This window comes from Miniopterus schreibersii (genome assembly GCF_964146895.1).
Source record: "Miniopterus schreibersii genome assembly, chromosome: 9".
Lineage (NCBI taxonomy): Eukaryota > Metazoa > Chordata > Mammalia > Chiroptera > Miniopteridae > Miniopterus > Miniopterus schreibersii.
Window position 1 is genome coordinate 25,837,154 of NC_138118.1, and position 23,245 is coordinate 25,860,398.

At 35.6% G+C, this 23,245-nt stretch overlaps 1 protein-coding gene across 1 annotated transcript in view; it reads right to left on the reverse strand.

Annotated features, from left to right (window-relative positions):
• The window catches only part of CFTR (CF transmembrane conductance regulator), a 226,552-nt gene that overhangs the window by 155,399 nt on the left and 47,908 nt on the right, over nucleotides 1–23,245 (reverse strand). Inside the window, exons 4-9 of the mRNA XM_081147741.1 lie at nucleotides 12,826–13,041; nucleotides 9,106–9,195; nucleotides 8,074–8,237; nucleotides 6,857–6,982; nucleotides 3,320–3,566; nucleotides 1,517–1,609 (exon numbers count right to left, since the gene is read on the reverse strand). Of these exons, the coding sequence (XP_081003867.1) occupies nucleotides 1,517–1,609; nucleotides 3,320–3,566; nucleotides 6,857–6,982; nucleotides 8,074–8,237; nucleotides 9,106–9,195; nucleotides 12,826–13,041 (936 nt within the window). The remainder of the gene's footprint in view (nucleotides 1–1,516; nucleotides 1,610–3,319; nucleotides 3,567–6,856; nucleotides 6,983–8,073; nucleotides 8,238–9,105; nucleotides 9,196–12,825; nucleotides 13,042–23,245) is intronic.

A 23,245-nucleotide genomic window follows, 5' to 3' on the forward strand; every position in this document is an offset into this window, starting at 1 on the left:
ACTGGAAACTTGGGGAATGATAAATGTGAAGCGCTTGAGGAGCATGTAGAAAATTTGGAAATACATATATGAAGTTCAGGAAAGAAACTGGGGTCAGAGATTTGCATTTGAGAGTCATTAGCACCTTGTCGTCAGCTGAGCCTGGGTGAGGTCATGAAATGCTAGGAGGATTTGGTCAGGACTCAGTGGCTCATCACTATTGAAATGGCAGGCAGGGAAGGCTAGAATTCATAGTCTGAGGGTAAAATTATGTGGAAAGTGAGGATACAGACAGACAGGAGTCAATGGTTCAGTGAGAGGGTTGTAGATGGTGACATTTGGGTCTAAATCCAGCTTCAGCTCTTGCCAGTTGTGTGAGCTAAATCAGGTCCCTTAACCTTTCTAAGCCTCCATTTCCTTATCAGTGAAATGGAAATGTTAATATTACTTAGGTCATAGGAATATTATGAGAATTCAATGAAACAACACATATAAAGGGCTTATTTTAGTGCCTGGCACATAAGGGCTCAAGCATGCTACGTATTTTATTAGGCGGAAGGAGAGTAAAAGGAAGGACTTTTCCACCAAAGCACAGAAACAATAGTTGTGAAAATGTCAAATTTACTTTTCCTTCATACCTAGAAGGGCATTTGAAATTTCTAAAAACAAAGAAGTAGTATCAGTTTGACCCACACACTTTTCCACAAACAATTTTGCTAATCAGATAAAGAATTATTCCCTTATCTTTATCTTAAAATATGAATTAAAGTGAAGCCCTGGTGATCAAGTTACTTGTATAAATAAAACAAATTTAAGATATTGTGTAATATGTAGAAATAGGACACTGGTTTCATAACTCCTATCTTTACTCAGATATCAGTGATAAGAAAATAGAAACTCAACAGGATTTCTCAATAATCAGATATTGCTTCTTCAGAGGTTGAAAATCATTGATAATATAATTTCTGACTTTGAGAAATAAGAGGATTTTTAATAGTAAATTAAAGTAAGTAAAAATCATAGAAAACCATACATTTGTAGATCTTCCATACATCTCTATGTTGACTGGAGTATGTAAAGCACTTGGACTGGAACTTGAGATAAGGTAGCATTTATTGAGGAATTATTATGTGCATGGTATTCTGCTGAACACTTTATACCTCTGCAAGGTAAATATTAATATTCCCATTTTACAGATGGAGAACCAGAGGCACCACAAAGTTCAATAACTTGATCTAGATTACACAGAGAGTAAATAGCAGAACCAGGATTCAAATCCAGGGCTGCCCAGATCCAAAACCAATGAGCTTTGTATTAGTTCCTAGTATGTTATGTGAAACAAGTTATATGACTTAGAAAAAAGAGGCTTCTATACTGCATTTAATATTCCTGGTCCTCTACTTCTTAATCTATAAAATAAATGGAGCAGTTCACCTTCCAGTTTTAATATCATTCTCACTGTCCATTAGCATGAAAATCACATTCACACAAAAACTGCTTAAGTATTTAAGCAAAAAATTAAAAAATAATTTCTGACCTCCTCCCAGAAAGCTGTTACGTTCTCCATCACTACTTCTGTAGTTGTTAAGTTATATTCCAATGTCTTATACTCTTGCTTTTGTAAGAAATCCTGTTAATAAAAACAGAGAAAAAACATTGTTAAGTTATATTCTAATGTCTTATAGAACTTAAAAAGCACCCCTGCATTATCCACCAATTTGCCTCAATTAGGACAAAGAGAAAACAAATATCTTTATCATTATAGCACCCTCCCCCTTTTTATAGGCATCATTAGCATCACTTCTCTGGGTTAAGTGAAGGTGTGAAGATCTGATGTAACTGATTTTAAGGCATCAAACCTTGATTCTAAGTGGGCCCTATTAGAAACTCCCATTCAGAGTGTTCTGAGGGAAGCTGGGCACACAGAAAGAATTAAGTCATGCATCCTGAAGTCTTCACTATAGAGGCAATGAAACAAGCTTGGTCTTTACCTCACTTTTCCCTTTTCTTCTCTATTTTTCTCTTTCTTGCTACCTCTATTTTGGTTTCTTTTTTTTCTCCAATTTGTTTTCAAGATCTGTTTGTCTATCTCTGTGTTCCTGTTTGGTGGCCCTCTCTGTCTCTGACACTCTTTTCTCATTTCTCTGTATGTCTGTTTCTCTCTCTCTCTCTCTCTCTCTCTCTCTCTCTCACACACACACACACACACACACACACACACACACACACACCCCTGTGAAGGGTTAAGAGAAGAAATAAGCTTAGTCTAAGACCTGCTATAGTTTTGAGCTACACTCATCAATTTACCTAAATTGCAGATCTCGAACTCACATATTTGTAAAATGATAAAATTAAGGAAGGCAGCTGAGTAGAGGTTGTGATAAACTGGAGAGGGCAGGCCTTCTTTGATGGAGGAGCTGCCACAATTTGTAGGAGAAGAGGATTCCATTTACCATATATTCCAATCCTTCAAAAGAGGCTGAAGATATAATTTATTGCATATACAACATCTCTTAATTTTTAAATGCTGGCAACTAATTGAGATGCGTGTTTTTTTTAATGTGAAGATCAAATAAAACTGGTCTAGGGGCCAAAATTAGGTCAGTGGGCCATCATTTGCAAACTCTGGCCTAGGTTAAATAATGGCAGAACCACTCAAAAGTGGCTCACCTTTCACCATCATTTTTATTTATGTCACAGTGATTTCTTTTCTAGGTTGAATATTTAAATAGTATTTTAAAAGTATTATCAAACATTTTTATCTGCATATTAATTATAAAAATTATAACCACATAAAAGTTCTTAGTAGTGATTCAGTTTTATATAAATTGAGCCTCATCACTTGAGGACTTTAGAACTTCTCTTCAGAGTTACCAGCTACATCAGCATTTCTGTAATTTTAAGGTAATTAATTTGACATAAAATGCCATTCTCATCCATCATATTGTCCAGGGACACACTTGGAAAAGTTTAAGGTGACTATTCCTAGAGTTAGCTGGAAAGTTTTTTAATGTCCTGATAAATTTGCCACCATCTTTGTGCACATTTGCCAAATTCATTAGAATGAACTATTGATTGATTGCTTGAATAAAATTTTCCAGAATACAGAAACAATATTTTCTGCAATTTCTTTGACTTACGAGAATTTCACAGGCTTTCATTTTATTTCACTAGACTTTCATTACTAGGGTTTGTTAGACCACATACAGAAGTCAAGAGAGAAAAGCCTGAGCATCAAACAGACCCAAGACCAAGAATTCATCTCTAGACAGTTTGCCCACTAGTAAAGTTCTAACTGTTCTAAAATCATTGTATACAATTCCCACTTATGGTACATTACCTGTATTTTGTTTATTGCTCCAAGAGAATCATACCATGTTTGTACAGCCCAGGGGAATTGCCGAGTGACTGCCATGCGCAGAACAATGCAGAATGAGATGGTCGTGAATATTTTTCGAAGGATGATTCCTTTGTTCAATGCATAGGGAAGCACAGATAAAAACACCACAAAGAACCCTGAGAAGAAGAAGGCTGAGCTATTGAAGTATCTCACATAGGCTGCCTTCTGGGTCAGTTTCAGTTCTGTTCTATAAAACAATAAATAAGATTTGGGGTGCTTATTTACTTTTCAAATATGAGGCATATTGAAATGTAAAATCTGAACACAGGCTCTCAAGGCTTTGTGCCTTTGGGCAAGTTATTTAACTTGTTTAGGCCTCAGTTTTCTTATCTGAAAGAGGAATAGAAATGAATGTACCAGTGTCTTGTCCATAATACCTGTAAATATTATTTTTAAACCATACCTACTAAGCTCAATTACTATTACATTATTTTTGCATTTTTATCACTTCATTATTAATTAGTAATATTACTGAGACTGATAATTTTTTGTTTGTTGGTTGGTGTTTTAAGTGATTAAGTGTAGAAATGAGGACAATGTTGCAAGATTTATAAAGAAAAAGACAATTCTATGATTTCCTAATAGTTTCTTAGCACTTTAGAAATTCTAGCATGGCTTTGGGAAACACTGAAAATAACATATAAGCCACAGAGGAATGTTTCTCAAATATTAGCATAAGTAAAAATTACCTGAGAAACTTTTTTAAACACAGAGTCTCAGGCCCAGCTCTCAGAGATGCTGATTAAGTGAGTGTGCAGTAGGTTCCAAAAAAAACCAACAAAATAAAAACAACAACCCATGATTCTGTGCAGGTGGTTCTTGAAGATTAGGAATGTTGTACATACTATATCCTCCTTGTCTCTCTCATTTTAGTGTAATTATTTGCAATCATATTATACTTCTGATCTCCTAGTCTAAACTGCAAATGTAAACTTACTTTTTTTTAACACATAGAAGAGGTTTAAATGCTACAACCAGAAAACAGGAAGTTCAGAGGCTGGTGAGAACAGAGGACAATACTGGTGTCAACCTCTGTCCCATTCTTCCAGGACCGTAAAAACCTAAGTCACCTGTGATCTTCCTGTTCAGCTCTTGTCAGGGAATGAGCAGTGGTTACACAGACAGTAGAGGGTCCTGGTGGGAGGGTGCAATAGGTGTGCCTGGCATTTTGGTGCTACTTTCACACACTTGTATAACTCAGAAAGGTTCTCATTCTTAAGTGGTAGAATTCAAAGAAATCTTTTTTTTTTTTTTAAGTTTAAAAAAATGTGATCTTGAGCACTCTGATGAAGAATATTAATAGAGTTCTATGTGCCCAACCTAGATTGTGATTCACAGTCTAATGCTCACTTATATCAATTCTTTGGCATTGAAGACAGATTATGATTTTGGAATCTCACTGGGGTTTGACTCCTAGCTGTGCCAGTAACAGCTATGCCATCTTAAACAAGTTGTTCTTCCCTCTGATCCTATAGAATCCACATCCATAGAAGGGAAACATAATATCTTCCTTGTGGAGTTGTCAAAATAAATTACATCACAGAAGAGGGCCTGGCATTTGGACCTTACTATGTTGTCTTTAATCTTCATCAGAGAAAGAATAATATTGGCTATGCTGATATTAATAAAATGCTAGCAAACAATTTAGAAAATGTTAATAAATCTGTCAAAATTGTTGTTGAAATGTATTAGAAACAGTTGAGGGAAATGGAAAAAGTATACTATAGGAAAAGAACAATGGATTCAAGAACATTTATAACGATCACCAAGAAAGCAATACTCTCCATAATAAAATCATTAACACTTTATGAGTCATAAAAACATTTTATCAGTTTCTTATTAAAAAATTGAAAGTGACTTTATTACCAAAGAGCAATAAAGGATTATCAGGGACCTGTGCACAGCCTTTTTTGTGCAGTTCAACAGTGGCCATGCAAGGGTAATCACCCCTTTGAAGTGCATCCTACCAATCTCTCCCAGAACGTTCTATTTGCTCTTTGGAGTAGAAGCAATTCTTGCTTTCCCATATTTATATCAGCACTTTCCAGCCTTTTCAGGAAACAATTTCATGCCAGATTAAGGAACTGGATTATACAAATTACAACCAAACATTTCTTATTAGAATTGGTCAAACAGAAATACAGAGTAGGAAGGATGGATATTATCATTTGAGAAACAGAGGGGGGGGAAAGTCAAGAAAAGTCAGCAAGCAGAATGACCTGACCAAGAGTTTACCTGGACTCCTGAGAAAGCTTCTCTTTACTCTTGCTATGCCTGTGCTTATAGGCATAGGAGTGACCAAGGAGACAAATGCTATGGAAAACACTTACTAATGAGAAAAACAACTTTGACAAAACAATTCCCCAAGGTCTTTAACGATGTTTCTGGAAAGAAAATATAATTCCTTTCCTGGATTTGTCTTGAAAGGCATAATAAAAACAGGTGAGCAATAATGTTTGGGAAATAAACACCCTTTTACTCTTTCTATTTACATGGCAAAGGACTTAACATTTCAGCATTTCTTTTGTTGTTCCAATCACACACCTGCAGCTCAGTTACTGAAATCAACAGCCTGAATCCCTGATAACCCAGTCACACCATCCAAAAAGATGCTGCTCTTCTTTTTAGTATATTTTTTCTCATGAAACTCTCATGTGTTATTTGTCCTGAAATTGTCTTCTAACAGTATATCTATCCTCACAGTCTTCTAGAACATTTTTTTTGAATGTGGTTTGTAGAACATGGAACTTGACTGAAGAAAAATGGTCTCATAGCTACCCTAGTTTATATTTTGCCAAAAATTATCTCAGTAACCTTATCTCAGTCTGTGCTATACTTTTTTGCAGGATATCATCTTTACTAATCAGTGAAAGAAAGGTTACCTGAGGTGAAACAAGACTAGAGATAGGTGTCAAGTACTGACTCTAACTCAGGAGGTGGTTTTCATTACTTGAACTGACTTCTCAAGTGGAAGGTTTATCGAAACACTATTTATAGCTATTACCCTATGTTATTATTTTTAAGTTAAGGAAGAACAAACGTTTTAACCAAATGAAGCATGCTTTTTTTTCCCCATTTTTCATAATGCATAGATTAAGGAAAATATAATAATAGGCAATCATTTATTTGGCTCAGAATTGTATACTTATTACTCTAGCAGTTCCATTTAAGGTTTCAATCAGCTTCCAACACCATGACATTATTTTAGTCAAATAAGTATATTAAGCAGCTATAAACACATATAAGAGATTCTTCTGTAAGGTATAAATACCTTTCTAGTGAAAAATAACACACTTGACAAACTATGTAAAACTAAGCCCATGAAAATTACTTTATGCCACTAATGTATAAATATTGAGATAATAGTACAATTGTTTGTCAGAAACTCCAAATGTGAGCTGGAAGTCCATTGAAACTCATTTTTGAAATATTAAACATTAACTGACTAATGATATTGAAACTATCTAAATTACTTACTGCCTTATGTTTTCAATCATTTTTTCCATTGCTTCCTCCCAGCAGTATGCCTTAACAGATTGGATATTTTCAATAATTTCTGAGGTGATCACGAGTCTTTCATTGATTTTCCCAGCTCTCTGATCTCTGTAAATCAATCAGTCAATCAATCAATCAGTTTCATACTTAGTAAAAACAAGTCAAATTATCCACTAAGAACTGCTGAAGCCAGTAAGAAGCCACATTTCTTTTATTAAACAGATGAGCGTTTTATTATCAAATGATGATAAAAATAATAGCTACCACTTAATAAATGCCCCCTATGTGCCAGACATTGTATTAGATGCATTCCATACACTATTCCTAATCCCTACTGACAGTCTAGGAGTGGTGGTTATCTCTATTTTAAAGATGAAAACCCAGAGACTCCAGGGAGTAAAGTGGCTTACTTACGTCATATAACTAGTGTGTGCTCTGGCATTCAAGTCAAGGAGCTATCTGACTCCAAAATGTGTACACTTTCTATAATGCTCTAGCTGAAACACTCTAAAAGTCCTCTATCCAAGCAATGACTGATACCACTGAATCATTCTGCAATAAAAAGTAACCAAGACTCTGGTGTGGTTAACCAGGGTAGGAAAAGCTTATAAACTCTACCCAAAATCTGTGTGTTCCTTTTCACTCACATCAGTGTTTTGCCCATTGTACTTAAATCTTATAATCTATAAAAATTAACTGTATGGTAATATATTTATAAAGAAATTCTACAAATTGACAAGTAAAAAATATCCCATTGATACAGGAAGTATATTTGTACCATTAAAATAATTCCTTGATTGTGTGTTCGCCACCCAAAAAAAATTGTCCCCTTTAGTCACCATTTATCCTCCCTTTACCCTCTTCTACTTACCCCAACCTCCCTTTCCCTCTGGAAATCACTCTACTGTTGTCTATGAGGGGTTTTTTTTCTTAGTCCCTTCATCTTTTCACCCAACTCTGAACCCCCCTTGCCTCTTACAGTTGTCAGTCTGTTCTCTGAATCTATAAGTCTGTTTCTATTTTATTTAGGTTCCACATATAAGTGAAATCATTATGGTAAAAATAAATTAATTAAATTAAATAATTCCATTTTAGCGACACCCGGTAAGTAATGCACAGAATAGTCCCTGGTTTCATTAGAGTGGGCTTTTTGAAAGCCTAATTTAAAACCCTTTCAAGCTATGTAGATAGAGTGCTACCTGTACTTCATCATCATTCTCCCCAGCCCAGCTTGGACAATGGCGAGGACTATGAGGAAAGCAAGTCCACAGAAGGCAGAGGCCTGTAACAGTTCCCAAAGCAGCCCCATCAGGAGTGTCACTTGTAAAGGAGCGATCCACACGAAATGTGCCAATGCAAGTCCCTGGAAAATAAGATCACAGTGAAAACTGGTGATATTTTATCCCTCACCCGGCTCCAGCCCTCCCAAAAAACAGACGAGCATAGTTGAATGAGTTTATACAATCAAACACTTTATGATTCTGAGCACACTAAAATCGAGGTATTCATTACATAAAACACATAGCAACATGCTTAAACCTACTATGCATAGACTAGGATATCCTGAGGAACAAATTTCAAGTTATTGCATTTTTATGTATGTGGCTTTTTTCCCCAGTGGACTTGAGATTGGATCTCTTAAGTGTCAAGTCAAGAATTTATTTTAAATAACTTACTTCTATTTGGATAAAGCAAGAACCATGAGCAAAACAAAAGACTGTCCAGAAGTCCAGTCTCTACAAAGTCTGAAAATATATTCAGAATAAATGCATGCTCAATTCAATAGTAATCTACTTAGAACCTGTTGAGGGCTCAATGCTATGTTAAATACTGAAAATGAAAAGACAAATAAAACACATTATTGTTACTCAAGGACCAAGCATTTATTTGTGACACAAGATGGCACTGACCAAATATAGCTCAGAATATCATATTCAACCAAAGTGAATAAGTGATTTAAAGTATTAAAAGAAAACAAGATCTGACAAGGATTGAATTTTGAAAAACCTCATCAAATACCCAGCAAGCTGAGGTGCCTCTGAGTTGGGTGGTTCCACGAGACCCCAGGATGGCACTTTACTACACATATATCTTTCTCAGTTTTCAAAAATAGGGAAGGTAGAGATGGGTTCTACTTAACCACTTATTAGTGTTATCTGATCCAGGAAAACCTTCAGGGTTATACGATTTTTAACAATAATGCATAAAAGATTATAACAGTAGGTACATACTTCATCAAATTTGTTCAGGTTATTCGAAAGGAGACTAACAAGTTGTCCAATGCTGATTTTATCTAGAACACGGCTTGACAGCTTTAAAGTCTAAAAGGAAAAATGAGAAGTTAGATGATGTTGACAAACAGAAGGAAAATATATCCATAAGTGACATACAGCTGAGGAATTAGCTTATGTATGTATTTTTAAATAAAGATAATGAAAATTACTTTATATTCATTTGGCTTTGTATCTTCTCAGATTTATAAATATTGCTCTTCACAACAAGTATTATATTGGCATGCCCCTAGTTATTTTATTTTCCAGCATCTAGAGAATAATAAGTATTTTTGCTCCTCCAAAATGGAAATGATATTGTACTTAAATACTTATTTACAATGTGAAGGGTTTGTTTTATTGTTATAAAGCATGGAACCAAAGGCAGTGGAATTTGAAATTAAACCCTTGGCTTTTCCCTGGCTGGTGTGGCTTAGTGGGTTGGGCATCATCCCCTGCACTGAAGGGTTGCCTGTTCAATTCCCAGCTAGGGCACATGGCTGGGTTGCAGGCTCGATCCCCAGTGTAGGATGTGCAGGAGGAAGCTGATGGATGTTTCCTTCTCATGCTGGTGTTTCTCTCTCTGTCTTTCCCTCTCACTTCCTCTCTCTCTAAAAATCAACTTTAAAAAATCTTAAAGAAAAAAAGCACAAAAAATTTTGGCCTTAAATTTTGCATGCAGACCTAGCTGGTTTTGCTCAGTGGTTAGTGCGCTGGTCCAAGACCTGAGGGATCCCAGATTTGATTCCTGTCAAGGGCATATACTTTGTGGTTACAGGCTCGATTCCCAGCCCCGGTAACCATGCAGGCGGCAACCAATCGATGTGTCTCTCTCACACTGATGTTTCTTAATCCCCCCCCCCACTTCCCTTCCACTCTCTCTGAAAAGCAACGGAAAAAATATCCTCAGGAGAGGATTTTAAAAAAATAATAAAATAAAAAATTGCATGCAGTCCTATAGTAACTATTGAATAAACTTATTGTTAAAGTCAGTTAAAGTATACTATGAATAACTAAATCATTAATCATTTTGCGAAAGATTATACCACTAATATAAAATCCTTAAATCTGACAAAGAAATATGCATACATATACACAAAATAAAATTGTTTAGTAGATAAATTAATTATGATTATAAAAGATTACAGTCATACTTTGCCTGCAAAATGTAATAAGAATTGATTTGCCATTAAATGGCTTTGATCTGAGAGTGCCCATCTAATATTTGTTTTAACTGAATTCCTTACATATATCTTGAGTACTTAGATGTAAATTGTTATATTTAAGGCTTCAAGGGTTATTATTAAGATGTTTTAAAACACAATTCTTGCCTCAAGGCAACCTAGTACTGATATAACTAAATGTGATAAGACAAATGAGTTAAAGGGAGTAGAATATAATAAGATGGTTAAGAGAAAGTTCTCATTAAAGTCCAGAAAGATTTTATTAAAGAGGTGGAATTTTAAGATGGGTATGGAATAATGAATGGCATTTAGGTAAGCACAGATGAAGAAGGAATCAAGGCAATTAATTCCAAAACAGTATTAGCACAACATGAGGGGGTGAAATCAGTTGAGCTGGATCACACGTAATTTAGTAACAGGCTCAGTTTCAGGTGACTGAGTTCTCCATGGGTCTCCATGCTAAGCACAATAAACACTCAGTGAATATTTTTCACTTTAGTTATTTCTATCATATTGAAATTCACAGGCAAAGCTAAATTTAGTTTTTACTTAGATTCATTATTTAAAATATAATCTGAATGTGTCATAGTTGCAAATTTGGGAACAAAGCAAAATGTTGCCTTATTACAAAATTTGGAATATTGCATAAAGAATTAGCAATTGCCTGCCACATCAATGAAAACAGTCAGCTAAGGTACCAGTTTACTTTAGGTTTACTTTAGGGACCAACCACAGCCACTTGGAGATGCAATTGCAGTCTTTGGTGATAATGCCAATGAAGGCCAATAGGTGTGGCTAGAGAGGTAAAGCAAATTCAGTAAGAACAGATATTCAACAATGAGAAAGGAAACAACAGCTTCTAACTTTCATGAATGCGTTCTGTATCTGAAAGCACATATGTTATATATATTACTGTATTTGTGATGTTATATATGGACTTATTTACAAATTAACCTGCTCCTTCTTTGATATCTCTTCCCCTTTAGCCCAGACCATTTCATACCTCATCCCATATAACACAGTTTGTCTTGCTACATTATTTCAGTTCTATTTTATTTTTCCTAATTCTTGGAAAACCGTTCACTTCAAGAATTATGATTTACTCATTTTAGAAAATTTAAACAAGTTTTCACAATGTCCTATACTTTTTAGGTCTTAGTTTCTTAAAATCTTTTATCCATAGAATAGGATAATAGCTCCTACCATATAAAGTTTGAGAGAGGTTCAAATAAGATAGTATACTTAAATCACTTAGAAGCTTGTCATGCACATCATTAGCTATTACTTACATTATGATAATAAGCACTTTTATAAATATTTTTTAAATTGGATTAGGCTTTCTTTAATATTCTTGCTGTGTAGATTCTACCTTCGAAATAACATCTAATAATTTCTTCACTTATGTAAAACTTCTGGGTCAAAGTAAAATTTAATAAAATAACTGTTGATTTATCACCCATGCTTTCCTGGTTCTTGTGAACCAATGAGACTGCAGCTGAGGAGGTTTAAATAAACTGTGGACTCTGTTTTGGTTTTTTTGGGGGGAGGGGGTGCCTTCATAAAAGGCTTCCTTGAACAATAAAGCATGGCTATCAAGGTTTTAAAACACAACTGACCTTGCATGATGTATATTATGCAAGTGTTATAGGTTATTTGCTAGAGGAAATTTCAGATCCATGACTCTCATAAGCCAATTAAACAAAGTTTTTACCTTGGAAGAATAACAGAGAGAATAAGGGTAAAGCAGTATACAAATGATTCAACCGAATGACTTGGTGGATCTAATCAGTCACATATGGTCTTGAATCAGGTTGGTGAAAACACGTTATTGAAATAATCTTAAATTGTGTTTGCAAGGTAGCTAAATCTTAATCTGAATTTACCTAAATCATGCTTCAGCAACTTGGGTTCTTTTCTGGACAGTACACATAGAAAACCAGAAAAGGTTCTTACAGTTGCCATCCACATGCTGTTCTAAAATATTTTAATTTGCAGAACTCACAGGATGACAAAAATCTATCTCAAAATAAGGCAGTGGATAGGTGAATATACCACTCTGTCATAACCAGTTAAGGTGAAAACTTTCCGTGCCTGGATTATCATTAACAATTATGTACTATATTCTTATTGTTGAACATAAGGATACATGGCATTTTACTATAAGACAGTATTTTGTCAATAACTTATGCAGATGGTAAGACTCATTTTAATGGGGAGTCATGGATTCCAAAAAATGATGACATGACTAGTGAAAAAAACAAAAATGAAACTATACTATAGGCAGGTTATAGAAGGTGCCAATAATTATTAAAGTGAAGGTGTTCAGTAATTATTAAAGTGAATTAAATTATCAAGGAAAATTAGAAATATTATTGCTGCCATTTATTTTATAGATTTATGAAATTGATTTCAGCATTTATCCTTAATTTGTACCCACACAGCATTTAAAACATGATGCCACTCCATGTAGCATGAAGACTGTGCAAGGAAGTATTACCTTCTTATAAATCAAACTAAACATAGCTATCCTTATTTGCATTCCAATGTGATGAAGGCCAAAAATGGCTGGGTGCAGTAGCAGTGTCCTCAGGATAAAAAGAAGGCATAACCCTATGCCTAGGTAAACCGCGATGGAGCGTTCCACTTTATTATCTGGATCATAGGAAGCTATGATTCTTCCCAGTAAAAGAGGCTGGACTGCTTTGGTGACCTCCTGCAGAAGAAAAGAGAGAAATAAAACTTTATTCCCCTTTCATAAAATACTCTCACAATTTCAACACAGGAAGTTTTATCTTTAGAGGAGAACTTAAAATGGCTACACAAAGAATCAAGCCATATATGAAATTCTTAACATTGTTTTTAATAGCTTTATACTTAAACTCCCTGCCATGGTATCATCATTATATTTTTCCATAACCTGTCACCTCTATCACCATAGATCCATCTGAATTGTTATTCAGTTGCAATTTATAACAAAATAAATGAAATGTGTATTAATCTGATTTAGACATCTATTCTACATATTGTCATTATTGAATTAGTTAGTTGTCATCTAGCCAAAGAGGACACATTCATCTCTTGAACAACAATGGCTATTCCATAAAAACACTGGTAGTATTACTCTGGGAGGGTACATGTTCATAAAAATAATGCAGTTTATTTTGGGTAAAGAAAATTCCAATAATAGGACCATCTGCCAACATCAAGCCAACACAAACCTCACAACATGGAACTGTTAATATAAAAGGACAAAATCAGCATTCTAACCAGCCCCCTCTGCCCTTTTAGTTTTCCCTACTCTGTTTTGAGCAGCATGTTCTCTAATATTTACAATGGAACCATTAACAGGTATCACCTGATTTTTTTATTTGGAAGGGGAAACAATGGTAACTGATACCTAGCTTAGTCTTTGAAGTACAGTTCTTTACAAAAATCATCCCTGTAATGAGAAACACAGTCCTACATTCTTGGCATGTGAAAGCTGTGTGTACACCATTGCTCAGATTATTTTCAGAGACACAAGAAATTTCCCAATAAGGCACCACAGAAAATAGTGCAAGCAGACTGAGGTCTGAATGTAATGAGAAGGAATACAAATTTACTTGAAACTTTATCAAATTTTATTACTTTTTATCAGGCACAAATCACGATGGAATTTGCTTAATGTTTCACTAGGATAATAGAAGAAGATAGATAGAAATGTTTAAGTCAGCATGACAGTGAAATGAACACTGAATTCAGAGTCATGAAACTCACATTCTTATCCCACCATGTTACTTATACTCTTTGTCACTTTAGTCACTTCCCTTCTCTGGATGGTTTCCTCACTGATAAACTGAGTGGTGGAGCAAGCTGATATTGAAGGTCCCCTTCAGTGCTAACATGTCTGATTTCACAGTCTGAGTCTGGGACTTGGCCTGGCCCACATCCTGCCACCACTATAGCTGTTTTCTATTCAGAAGGATGCAGGTCTGAACAATGAGAGTTCAGACAACCATGTACTTAGAGAGGAGCATAAGTAATTGCATTCCTGGTGAGAAGCCTCTCGAGTATCAGTTTAGATGACTCTCCCAGAGAAAAATGAAGAAGCCTTGAAATAACTCCTGGGAGATATATCTGGTCTCTCATGGGATCCTCCAGACCAGAGCTTAGTCACTGTGATGAACCTACATCCTTTAACAATTCTGTTCTGCCTGCATACCCAGGACAGGGTCTGATGTTTCTTGAGATAGGGAAGTCTGCCGGATATTCAGGCCATGAAAGAAAGTTCAGATGAAAATAGAAAACTCGCCCAGCCAGGCATGGCTCAGCGGTTGAGCATCGACCTAGGATCCAAGCGATCGGGGTTCGATCCCCAGTCAGGGGGTGCAGGAGGCAGCCAATCAATGACTCTCTCATCATTGATGCTTCTATCTCTCTCTCTCCCTCTCCTTTTCTCTCTCTGAAATCAATAAAGATATATTAAAAAACGAAAATAGAAAACTTGGCTCAGGCTTGCAATTACATTAAATGAAATAATCCCAAGACAACTTTACCTTAAAAATTACAATTCCAAACCCAAAGCATACTTTTTTCTAATACAATTAGAATGATTAATTTAAAATCTTCTAAATTTACATTATTTTCTCTATTGTGTCTAGTCAGTAAAATCATCATCATCTGAACTCATTTTAAATATATTTTATATGTCTAAGTCCCAGGAATACTAGGTCATTATTTGAGAAATATTGAGAAGTTAAGATTTCTTAATATTGGGAAATTAATTAGTAGCATACCAATAGTCTATAGAAGAACCTATGGTTATCTCAATAACAACTGTAAATGAATCTGATAAAACTTCAGTATGTTTCAGATAATGTTCTAAATAAACTCAAATATTAAGATATTTCATTAACCTGAGAAGAAAATTCTCCTCCAAAACAACAATCAGCATCACTAATTAATAAAACTCTAGAAACCAATAGCTTTAGAGTTGCCAGCATGACTCAGTGGTTAGAGCATCCGTCTTCACGCCAGAGGGTTCCAGTTGTATTCCCAATGAAGGGAATACCTGGGTTGTAGGTTCCTTCCCTGACCCTGGTTGGGATGCGTGCTGGAGGTAGCCAGCCAGTCAATGTGTCTCTCTCACATTGATGTTTCTCTCTCTCTATTCCTCCCCTCTCCCTTCCACTCTCCCTAAAAATCAATGGAAAAAATATCCTGGGGTGAGGATTAAAAAATAATAAAAAAATTAAAAAACACAAACAATAGGAATACTAGCTATTAGTACAATTAAACATTATTTCTGGAACTTTTTGCTAATACAACTCCAAAAGAAAAACAACTGAGGTGTGAATATTGGAAAGGAGAAGTGAAAGTATCGTTATCAGCATAGAATGTGATTGTCCATAGAACAAATTTTAGTGAATCAAAAGTTTAAAAGGTAGAGATTTAAAAAATATTTATACTAAGAAAATAGATTCCTATACCTCAAGTATAATTATCAATTAAATAAGTATCCCAGTTATAGCAACAATATAACAAAAAATGCATTGTAAATACCAACAATTAATATATATATAAATATATAATACATTACTAAGACATATTTTTAAAATCTCGAATAAACAAAGAACTTAAAAAACTTTCTAAAAAGAAAAACTGACTGTTGCAAAGATTGTATGCTCCCCCAAGCTATTTGATAAGATTAATGCAATCTTCATCAGAATTCCAAGGAGAGTTTTTGGAAGTGAACTTTTACACAGTAATAGCAAAGGCTGTCTATCATAGTTCTTACTAATCCCAACACCATACACAATACCTAGCACAGAATATCCACTCAGCATATATTTGTAGATCAATGGATAAAATGATATTAAATTTCATTTGGGAAGAAAAATAAGAGATTCATGAAAAACATTTGAGGAATAAGGCTAATGTGTCAAAGTGTTTACATTACTAAATATCAAATCATATTATACAAATATAAAAATATGTAGCATGAGAAAAAAAATATACTGATTCATCTGGAAAGTCCCAAAACAGGTCCAAGTACACTTAATAATTTAATATATAATAAAACATGGCATTTTAATTCAGTGGATAAAGGCTAGATCACACTACAAATAATAGAGAAACTACTCATTTCTAAAATTAGATTTACTGCCCTAACCAGTTTTTCTCAGCAATTAGAGCGTCAGCCTTCAGACTGAAGGGTCTCAGATTCAATCTCTGGTCAAGGGCATGTACCTCAGTTGCAGGCTTGATTCTTTCCCTGCTCCCACAGCATGTGGGAGGCAACCAATCGATGTATCTCTCTCACATGGATGTCTCTCTATGTGTTTCTCCTCCTCCCTTCCACTCTCTCTAAAAAAAAAAAAAAAAAAAAAAAATCAATGGAAAAAATATCCTCGAGTGAGGATTAAAAATAAATAAATAAATAAAATTAGATTTACTTTTAAATAATTATTTATTTGTAAATCCCAGTTGACATACAATATTATATTACTTTCAGGTGTACAACCCAGTGTTCAGACATTTATACAACTTACAAGGTGATCACCCTGATAACTCTAGTACTTGTCTGACTGCATACGTAGTTGTTACATTATTGACCCTGTTGCCTATGCTGTACTTTACATCCCCATGGCAGTTCTGTAACTACCAATTTGTGCTTCTTAATCTCTTCACCTTTTTTCACTCATACCCCCAAACCCCCTCCAATCTGTCAACCTTCAAAAAGTTCTCTGTATCTGTGAGTCTGTTTCTGTTCTGCTTATTCATATATTTTGTTTTTTAGATTCCACATATATATGAAATCATATGGCATTTTTCTTTCTCTGTCTGACTTATTTTGCTCAGCATTAAATCCTATAGGTACATCCATGTTGTTTTTGCAAAAGGCAATATTTTGTTCTTTTTTTATGGCTGAGTCATATTTCATTTTACATATGCACTACTTCTTTATCCATTCATCTACTGATGGACACTTAGGTTGATTCCATATCATGACTATTGTAAATAATCTTTATGTCTTTTCTTTTCTTTTCTTTTTTTAAAATATATCTTTATTAGTTTCAGAGAGAGGAAGGGAGAGGGAGAGAGGAGATAGAAAGATCAATGATGAGAGAGTCATTAACAGGCTGAAGCCTGCAACCCGGGCATGTGCCCTGACCAGGAATCGAACCCCGATCGCCTGGATCCTAGGTCGATGCTCAACCGCTGAGCCACGCCCAGCCAGGCTGTATATGTCTTTTCAATTTGGTGTTTTGGGTTTCTTCAGATAAATACTCAAAAGTGGAATTGGTGGGTCCTTCTTTGTCTCCTTATAGACTTTGTTTTAAAGTCTATTTTGTCTCTTTGTTTTTGCTTCCATTTTCATGAAATATATTTTTCCATCCCTTTACCTTCAGTCTGTGAGTGTCTTTTGATCTGGTGAGTCTCTTGTAGAGTGCATAAGAATCTTGTTTTGTTATCCCTTTAGGTACCATATGTCTTTTGATTGGAAAATTTAATGCATTTGAATTTAATGCATTTGTTAATAGACGTGTATTTATTGCCATCTCATTCATATTTTTATCTATTTTTCTTCTTTTTCTTAAAGAAGACCTTTTAATATTTCTTGTAATGCTGGTTTAGTGGTGATGAACTCCTTTAACATTTTCTTGTCTGGGAAGCTCTTTCTCTCTCCTTTGATTTTAAATAATAGCTTTGCTGGATAAAGTAATCTTGGTTACTTGAAGCATTTAGAAGCTCTGGAATCGAAATGCTTCAAGTAACCTTGCTTTTCATCACTTTGAATATTTCATATCAATCCCTCTGGCCTGCAAACTTTTTGTTGAGAAATCACAGACAGTTATGGGATTTCCTTGTAGGTAACTAATTGCTTTTCTCTTGTTGCTTTTAAGATTCTCTCTTTGTCTTTAACCTTCGGCATTTTAATTATGATGTTTGTTGATGTGGGCCTCTTTGGGCTCATCTTGCTCGAGACTCTGTGCACTTCCTGGACCTATATATCTATTTCCTTCATGAGGTTAGGGTCATAACTTTTTAAAATAAGTTTTCAATTCCTGTTCTCTCTCTTCTCCTTCCAGAACCCCCTTAATGCAAATGTTGATATGATTGAGGCTCCTTAAACTATCCTCATTTTTTAATTTATTTTTTATTTATTTAATTAATTTATTTTTTGCTGTTCTGATTGGGTTTTTCCACTTCCTTATCTTACAAATCACTGATTTGATCTGCTTCATCTACTCTATTGTTGGTTTCCTGTAATGTATTCTTCATTTCTGTTAATGTATTCTTCATTTCTGACTGGATCATTTTTATGTTTTCTACCTTTATTTTTGTTTCCTACCTTTGTGTTGAAGTTCTCACTAAATACATAGAGTATTTTTATAACCAGTGTTTTCAATTCTGCATCTAGTAGATTGCTTGTCTCCATTTTCTGGAGTTTTGTTCTGCTCTTTCATTTGGGACATGTTTCTTTGTCTCCTCATTCTGGCTGCCTTTCTATGTATTAGGTAGAGCTACTATGTCTTCCAATCTTGGTAGATTGACCTTATGTAGTAGGTGTCCTGCAAGGCCCAATGGCACAACCTCCTCAGTCACCACAGCAGGGCCCTGGGGCCTTTCAGATGCATATCCTGTGCAAGCTGTGTGCACCCTCTTGTTGTAGTTGAGCCTTGATTGCTGTTGGCACCTCAATGGGAGGGATTTACTCCCAGGCTGATAGGCTTCAAGGACTCACTGAGACTACAACAGAAAAGCTGCTGTGCAGGAACTGACCCAATGGAGCAGAAGTTGCTTTAGCAGGGCTCTGGTGTCAAATGAGTCTGCCCCTTGAATGTGTCATTCATGGAGGTGGTTGTGTGGTGCTTCAGCATAGTCTAGAGTGATTACCAGGTGTGCTAGCTCTGGGGCCTCCCAGGAGTTGCAGGCCAAAGTTAGCCACCACCTGTGTCCTGCTCAGTGCAACTACCTTAACTACAGAGCAATCTGCACATGGCTCATACTTTTGCTGGGCTTGGAGGTGCCCAGGAGAGGCCAAGCTGTGAATCAAGGCTGTCTGCTACTAATGCAAGGGGTACGGGGCACCTGGAAGCCAGATGCTGCATGTTTGGGGTTCATGAGCCTTTGAGAGATTTTAGCAAAGTCTGTAGCATGAGCCAAAACAGGCTGTTTGTGTGGAAAAGCCACTGGAAATAGCTTGAGTGGGCCCAAAAGTTGGGTGGGACAAGGTATCAGGGAATCGCTTGGGCAGGGAAAAGAGTGTTAGGTTAATGGAGACTTAGATGTGATGCCACCCTGCAACTCTGTTGGGCAGTGCTCAACTAAGAAACAATGGCCTCTGACAGTACTTCCGTAGTAGGAAGCTGCCCTTCCAGCATTTGACCTGAAGTCAGATGATTCAATTCCTCCCCCTATGTCCCTAGCACCTTTTGAGCTGCTGCCCCAGTGCTGAAGCTCAGAATGAGTCAGTGTGTGGACCGTTTAAGAGGAATGCCTGGGACTAGAGAAGAGCTCCATCTCACTCAGCCACAATCTCTGCTGGTTTTTACAACCAGAAGGTATGGGGACTTCTCTTATTAGCACTGTTTTGACAAGGTAAATAAGAGTGTTAATTTTTGTTTATTTATTTTTTTTAATTTCTTGATTTTAGAGAGAGAGGAAGGGAGAGAGGGAGAAAGAGAGAGAGAGGGAGAGATGTCATTCCACTTATCCATGCAATCATTGGTTGTCTCCTGTATGTGCCCTGATCCAGCATCAAACTTGCAATCTTGGCATATCAGGATGAAGTTCTAGCCAACTGAGCTACTGGCCAGGGCAATTTTTGTTTATCTTGATACACTAGAGTCTGATGGTAATTTTTGGCTTTATACTAATTGCTAAAGGAAAATAATTTCCATATTCAGCATAGAAAATAAAACCTATTCATTGCTAAAATTATTTGTAGTTTTTACAAATATGTATGTATACCACAACAAGAACAGAATCTCAAAAATGGTATCATAATACCTGTCTACCTTTGAATCATGTGTTTAGATTCAATACCTAATGTGAAATGTTTTGCTTTTGGTGTTTTCCTTTTAGTGTTTATTGATTCATTAACTATTGCCAGCAACATCTTCACTAGAAATCTAAGCTACATTCTTCATGTTTTATAATAAAATGTTCTTGGACTTGCTAATATAGCAGCAACAGTAGGTTTAACCCAGAAGATGCAATAATGGAAGATGTGTTACAATACTAATTTTATTTTATTTTATTTTTTAAATTTTATTTTTGTTTAAAATATTACAGATGTCCCTTTTTCTCCCCAATGACCCATTCCACCCTGTCCCTTCCCCCTCCCCAGGCCCTCTCCCCACCATTGTCAGTGCCCTTGGGTTGTGCATACATGCATATAAATTCTTTGGTTACTCTCTCCCCCTCCCCCACCCACCCTCCTCCATCCCTCTGACATTCGTCAGTTTCATCTATGCTTCCATGTCAACAATACTAATTTTAATTTTTGAGGTAATGCTTAGAATTTAGGTATCATTTTTAAATATTAACAAAATACTTTCCTGTGCCCTATAAAAACAAAATGTGTACTTTAAGACTTCCTTATAGCATATATAGACATACAAGAAAATGCAAATAATATTAGTATTTGTGCAGGTAGGTAGAGATTCTATTTAAAGATCTAGTAACAGTTAACATTTTTGAGCACTTGCTATATATATACCAGGATTCATTCTACTTGCTTAACTCATTTAATTCTCATAATAACTCTATGAAATAAATGCTATTACCTCCACCTTACAGTTAAAGAAACTGCGACAAGGAGAGTTTAAATAATTTGCCCAGGCCCTAGCCAGTTTTTCTTAGGGGTTAGAGCAGCAGCCCTAGGTTCAATGCTGGCCAAGGGCACCTACCTCAGTTGCAGGCTCAATCCCCAGCCCTGAGTCACGTGCTGGAGGCAACCAATCAATGTGTTTTTTTCACATGGATGTCTCTCTTTCTCTCTCTCTTTCTCTCTTGCTCTCTCTCTCTCTCTCTCTCCTCTCCCCCTTCCACTCTCCCTGAAAAGCAATGGAAAAAATATCTTCAGGTGAGGATTAAAAATAATAATAATTATAATTTGCCCAGTGTCACACAGTTAGTAGGTGGTAAAAGTGGGATTTGAACCAGAAAGTCTGAGTCCAAAGTCCCATTCTTATTCATAGTCCTAAATCAAAAATGAAAACGTTAAAACATGACCTGGTTCTCTCTCTGTTGATCATCAAGGCAAGCATTGTGATTGGTTCAATGTCAACCTACCATCACTGTAATTTAAGAGAAATACCATTTCTCTAGGCCCCATATCATGGACCTACAATCTAAAAAGTGGAAGGTATTAAAGAGGCTGTATACTTTACTGTCACCTCTTGAACTGTATAGTTAAGGAAATTGGGATCCAGACAAGTTCTTTGATTTGTCCAAATATAATAAAACAGGCTGTGGTATCAAAGCATGGTCATACCCTAGGAGAGTTGAGGGAAAAAATGCTCCACCTTTGAAAAGAACAAGTCCTTGAGTATATCACATATATTTTATTTACTACATTTCACCACATCAGGTTCATAGTCATAACTGGATATTGGTCAGCTACAAGAACTAAAGATATACCATGTTCCTGCCAGGAATGAAAAAAATGGGACCCCTCATATCCAATTTAAGTTGTAAGCACATGATCACAGACAATTCCTAATCTACAAATTGATTGTGTTCTAAATGTCACATGGAAGAACAAGAGATATATTTTGCCTTAGATATAATTTTCTACTGAATATGGTGCTGAATTTCTAAATTAGCCTTCAAAAGCATATATAATGCTAAATGCTCTTGGAGCACCTTTCTGTTCAAATAGTACTATTGAAACCTAATCATAGTGGGGATAACGGTGATGGGAAGAGATTTGACTTGGGGTGGTGAAAATGCAATATAATATACAGATAACGTATTATAGAATTGTATACTTGAAAGCTATATGATTTTCTTAATCGATGTAACCCCAATAAATTCAATAAAATTTTTTTTAAAAGAAACCTAATCAACGTGTAACAATATTTTTACAGAAAGAGATGGAACATCTCCCCTTGCTGCAGACTTGGCAAAGAAACAAAATCCCTCTTAGCTATATCTTTGCCCTCTCCATGCACCCTGTCATCTATCTGCTTTTCTACAATAGAGTCTTTTTCTTTTCTTTTCTTTTTCTCTTCTTTTTTATTTTTGCATGGATGCATCTTTTTTTAAGCTATTTGAATCTAGGTGAATTTATTCCTAATTATTTTCTCTGTTTTCATTTCTTTGTTTTCACTTATAATTTACATTCAATATTATTCTGTATTAGCTGCAAGAGAGTGCTGGAGGAAGACACAAACGTTAATAGTTAACACTGGGACTTTCCACAAACTCTTAGCCAACTTTTAGTCTCAGTGAGATTCCTGTCACTTTTATTCAGGGTATTCTTGGTCATGATCTGACTACTTTTCTTTTCACAACTATTACTTCTAACTAGGCTTTCTCTTCTTCCATGACCCTGTCAGGCCTTGCTACTCAAAGTGTGGTGGTAGGGCAAACAGTATCTTCATCTGGAAGCTTTTAGAAATGCAGATTTCAGGATTCCACCTGAAAAGTTCTGAGATTCTACAAGTTAGCTTGAGGGAGGAGGGGGATCTGATATGCATATAAAAGTTTGCCCTTTGTCATTAAAATAGTTAATACTTATTTTTATGTTTTAAAATATTTAGTATTAATATATTACTAAATATTATTAAGTATTATTATTAAGAAAAAAATAAAACTAAAAGGTCCTCCCTATATCTACCGCCCCCAATCCGCTCACCTTAAATTCTAGCGAAAGTCAAATGTATTCAGTGATAACTTCGGTGCTTAGCTACCTAAATCAGAAT